Raw genomic sequence first — 4888 nt, 5'->3', positions numbered from 1 at the left:
TGTGTATTAAGTTTTATGAATTTTATAAAAACATTTTTGGAGGGTTTATATAAGAAAAATTTCATTATTGCAATAAATCTTTTGATATTTTATTATTTATTTTATTTTATTTCACAAAGAAATACATATCAGTAAGAACTACAGGAAATCAAACATAATTTCGTAAAGTAAGACCATGACATTCAACATCTTTAATTAGAATGTCACAGAATATACGGATAAAAAAGTTATATCTGATATTAGAAATTTTGGAAGTTAGAGGGAAATTATCAAAAAACAAATCATATTTGTAAAAAAAGAGAAAAAAAGAAAATCAAAAAGAAATAATAAAACCCTATTTTATTTTGATTTTATTTTATTTCCGCAAATCATCAATAGATAATCTATTAAGTATATGATGATTACTACCAATTAAGGGTAGGGTTCACCCCTTTATATGAACATATGGGTTTTATATGGCGATGCCGAAATCAAACAAAAAAAAACAGTTAATTGCAAAAAAATTAATATTTCATAAACTACCTAACAAATTTTATTAAATTCGTATTCAAAAAGAAGATAGATAACCACTCCAATAATTTAAAAAAATTTTTAATCACTTATTAATATTTCTAAATAATATATATAAATAAATTTAAAGAAAATAAATAATTTTATTCAAATATTAAAAACTTAATATCTTCATAAATTTCTAACATACATAATTTTTACTTACAGAATCTTTTACTTTGTCCTTTAATTTCATTATGAAAACACAAGATTCTAATCATTACTTCACAAAATATTTGATATTTTGTATTTAAATAGTAATATAGAGAATATATGAACACTAAAAAAAAATAAAGGATATTAATAATAAGTTTTATTTAATTGTTAGATAAATTACTACTATAATACTATAAATGCACTATCTATTTGCAAAGTATAAGAAAGTTTTAATTAATTTAAAGATAGGGTATTTAGCGGATTCGCAACTTACCTTAGAGGATTTGCAGTTTCTCACAACTTTTAACTTGCTTTTTGGTTTAATTTTATGAATAAACTGTGCCCAAAACCATACTATTTGATAGACCTTAACTCTAAAAACCAAAGAGCAAAGTTTTCGTGGGTAAAAAAATTTTTTTACTTGTAACGAGTCTAGATTTGGCCATGATCTTCATAAGATCACGTGATTTGGCATATCATACCCTTAAACGTGATTTGTCGGTAGAATGTTCGTTTTACACGTGTAGGTTTGCATCGCTCACTACCTAGCTAAAGCCACATGGTCTTACACAAATATTCAAATGACCTTTATTTTATTTTATTACATAGTTTATATTTCATTTTATTTTATATTTAAATGAAGAGTCATCAGAGAATATAATACATATATCAAAATAGTTACGGTACATCTCGTCGAAATCCATTTCACCGAAATCCCATTTCTCTGAAGTCATTTCGCCAAAATCTATTTCACCGAAACCCCATTTCTCTGAAGTAATTTCGCTGAAATCCATTTTACCAAAATCCCATTTCGCTGAAGTCATTTCACCGATTTCGCTGAAATAGTTGCGATTAACATTTATGAAAAATATTCATCATGCAATGAAAATAAAAAATAAATTATTTTTAGAGATCTTTTTTTTTCAGGATATTATCATCACTTTAACATTCAATAACTGATATTAATTGCCAAGCAATAAATAAATAATTTTATAATTTATTCACGAAAAAGTAAGTAAAAAAAGATTAATGTATTTATAAAGAACGGGATAAATTTAATAAACATCATCTAATTTAGAAATTTTTCTAGAAAGATTTCTTTATGTACTATTTAGCATAAAAACAATGAAATAATGCGAAATTTTCATTCAGTAAAATATCCATTTGGCAAGATGCCCATTTGGTAAAATAGCTTCAGCCTGCTCTTTTCTCTACTGCCATAATCAATTATGCTGTATTGGAAAGGTAATAATGGATCACTATTATCATCGACCACGCCACATGAGCAAAATAATACTCCATCTTTATACATTGCTTTCATACAAGTCTGATTGATCATATCAACACAAACGTTTAAAACAAGCGATCTAGGTGGGTCTTCTATTAAAATAGGAATATTACATTCTTCACACAGTTCATAATCCAGGATAGTATCGTTGGATTTAATCGATAAAAAATCCGGCTCTTCACGAAGTATATCCTTTGGAAGGTATTTCAATATATATATTTTTAGGGCTCTGTTACATCTTGATTGCACTTTGTAAATGTCACTTCTTTGTGTACTGTCGATTAGGCCCTTCATATTGATTTCCTTAGCAGTAATCGAGTTTTCGACTTCCGTATTAGCTGAGCTCTCTTAGTTTTCATGGTAATGTTTTCCAAAAAATATAACTATGTAATTTTTCATGCAAGGCGTCTTATGACTCTGTTTTTATAGTGTCCTGCGAAATAAATACTAACTACGCACCGCATTTCGTCATTCTATTAATCTTCCCTGCAAATCGATAAAAATAACTTCATAGATGTCCCCAATCTCATATGCGAAATAATGATTGCTTGAAGAAATGTCTATATCCGAATATTGTTTTATTGATATGATAATAGTGTGGCTGGAGACACGACATGCAAAAATAAATGCAACTTGAGTAAAGTTGCCTGCCGAAATTAGGGAGTTTCGGCATGTCGAAATTGTCGAAACTATTTCGACATTTCGACATTGGCTCTCTGATTTGCCGAAATGCCGAAATAGTTTCGACATGTCGAAATTGTCGAAACCTAAAAATATTACGTTTCACGTAATAACTTGGCATCCAATGATCGTAGAAAGATGCACCATAGCTCGTTGGAATCGTCTCATAACAACGAGTCGAATGGTGGTTAGATCGTCTTTCTACGATCACTGGATGCCGAGATATTTAACGAAACGTCAAAAATCGGCATTTTGTATTTTGCGATACTGCGCCGTTTTACGTTTCACATAATAACTCGGCATCCAATGATCGTAGAAAGATGCACCATAGCTCGTTAGAATTGTCTCATAACGACGAGTCGAATGGTGGTTAGATCGTCTTTCTACGATCACTAGATGCCGAGATATTGAGCAAAACGTCAAAAATCGGCATTTTGTATTTTGCGATACTGCGCCGTTTGACGTTTCACATAATAACTCGGCATCCAATGATCGTAGAAAGATGCACCATAGCTTGTTGGAATCGTCTCATAACGACGAGTCGAATGGTGGTTAGATCGTCTTTCTACGATCACTAGATGCCGAGATATTGAACGAAACGTCAAAAATCGGCATTTTGTATTTTGCGATACTGCGCCGTTTGACGTTTCACATAATAACTCGGCATCCAATAATCGTAGAAAGATGCACCATAGCTCGTTGGAATCGTCTCATAACGACGAGTCGAATGGTGGTTAAATCATCTTTCTACGATCACTAGATGCCGAGATATTTAACGAAACGTCAAAAATCGGCATTTTGTATTTTACGATACTGCGCCGTTTGACGTTTCGCCTATTATCTCGGTATCCAGTGATCGTAAAAAGATGATTTAACTACCATTCGACTCGTCGTTATGAGACGATTCCAACGAGCTATGGTGCATCTTTCTACGATCATTGGATGCCGAGTTATTATGTAAAACGTCAAACGGCGCAGTATCGCAAAATACAAAATGCCGATTTTTGACGTTTCGTTAAATATCTCGGCATCTAGTGATCGTAGAAAGATGATTTAACCACCATTCGACTCGTCGTTATGAGACGATCCCAACGAGCTATGGTGCATCTTTCTACGATCATTGGATGCCGAGTTATTATGTGAAACGTCAAACGGCGCAGTATCGCAAAATACAAAATGCCGATTTTTGACGTTTCGTTAAATATCTCGGCATCTAGTGATCGTAGAAAGACGATCTAACCACCATTCGACTCGTCGTTATGAGACGATTCCAACGAGCTATGGCGCATCTTTCTACGATCATTGGATGCCGAGTTATTACGTGAAACGTAATATTTTTAGGTTTCGACAATTTCGACATGTCGAAACTATTTCGGCATTTCGGCATTTCGACAGGTTTTAGTTTCGACATTTCGACAATGGCCTGTAGAGTTTCGGCAGGCAACTTTAAACTTGAGTCAAAAAAAATAATGCAAATATATATGCCAATCTTACATCACGCAGCCTATTTATTTATTTACATATCATATGTGCATCGATTTCCTCACATAATGAAGAAGGTCAAAAATGTCACGATCAGAAAATTCTGATCATTCCCCGAGGAAACGGTTTTTGTCATACAGAATAATTTAAGAAAAAATTTTAATCTGTGGTTAATATCTGCGAACGCTATTATGTATATGAAATTGGCATATAAACATTTGCCTATCTATACTACTAAGCATAACTCATAATCGTTTTCCCAATCATTGATATTCTAGATCAATATGTACGAGAAATGCAGTAAAGCCCACCATTTTGTGATGCTGGTAATGTCCTCAGAAATTTGAAAAGAGTTCTGGATCAAATGTTATTATAGAAATACACTGCATACATATTTAAAAATTTAAAAATTGGGAACCAGAAACATGGGCAAACTTATTTTCCGGTAGAATATAAACGGTCAATAACATAATAAATATGACAATATGCAATGTATAGGCATTATTTTTATTATATAATATTCGTGTATTAAAAAATTTTACATTTATACAGTATAATAAGCATGTTAAAATTATTTAGCTTTTTTTTCATCCTCTATCCAATGATCGCCCTCCTTATGAAGAACTCTACTCGACACACATGCACGCTTTCCTCGAAAAGCAATTCCGCACTCAACCAATTTTGTAGTTTTTATGCCAGTGTGATATTTTCTCTCTACTATTTGTGCTAATG

The 4888-nt window shown here is 32.0% G+C and overlaps 1 protein-coding gene across 1 annotated transcript; it reads right to left on the bottom strand.

Moving 5' to 3' along the window:
* Nucleotides 1-1849: 1849 nt before the first annotated feature.
* Nucleotides 1850-2287, bottom strand: OCT59_019830 (uncharacterized protein; the record flags this gene model as incomplete). Its single annotated transcript, XM_066143801.1, has 1 exon — nt 1850-2287. One exon carries the CDS (start codon nt 2285-2287, stop codon nt 1850-1852), a length of 438 nt encoding a protein of 145 aa, XP_066005514.1.
* Nucleotides 2288-4888: the final 2601 nt, after the last annotated feature.

Source organism: Rhizophagus irregularis, chromosome 29 (genome assembly GCF_026210795.1).
Source record: "Rhizophagus irregularis chromosome 29, complete sequence".
Lineage (NCBI taxonomy): Eukaryota > Fungi > Glomeromycota > Glomeromycetes > Glomerales > Glomeraceae > Rhizophagus > Rhizophagus irregularis.
The sequence above is the reverse complement of the archived record's forward strand: the minus strand, read 5'-3'. Positions and strand labels throughout refer to the sequence as shown.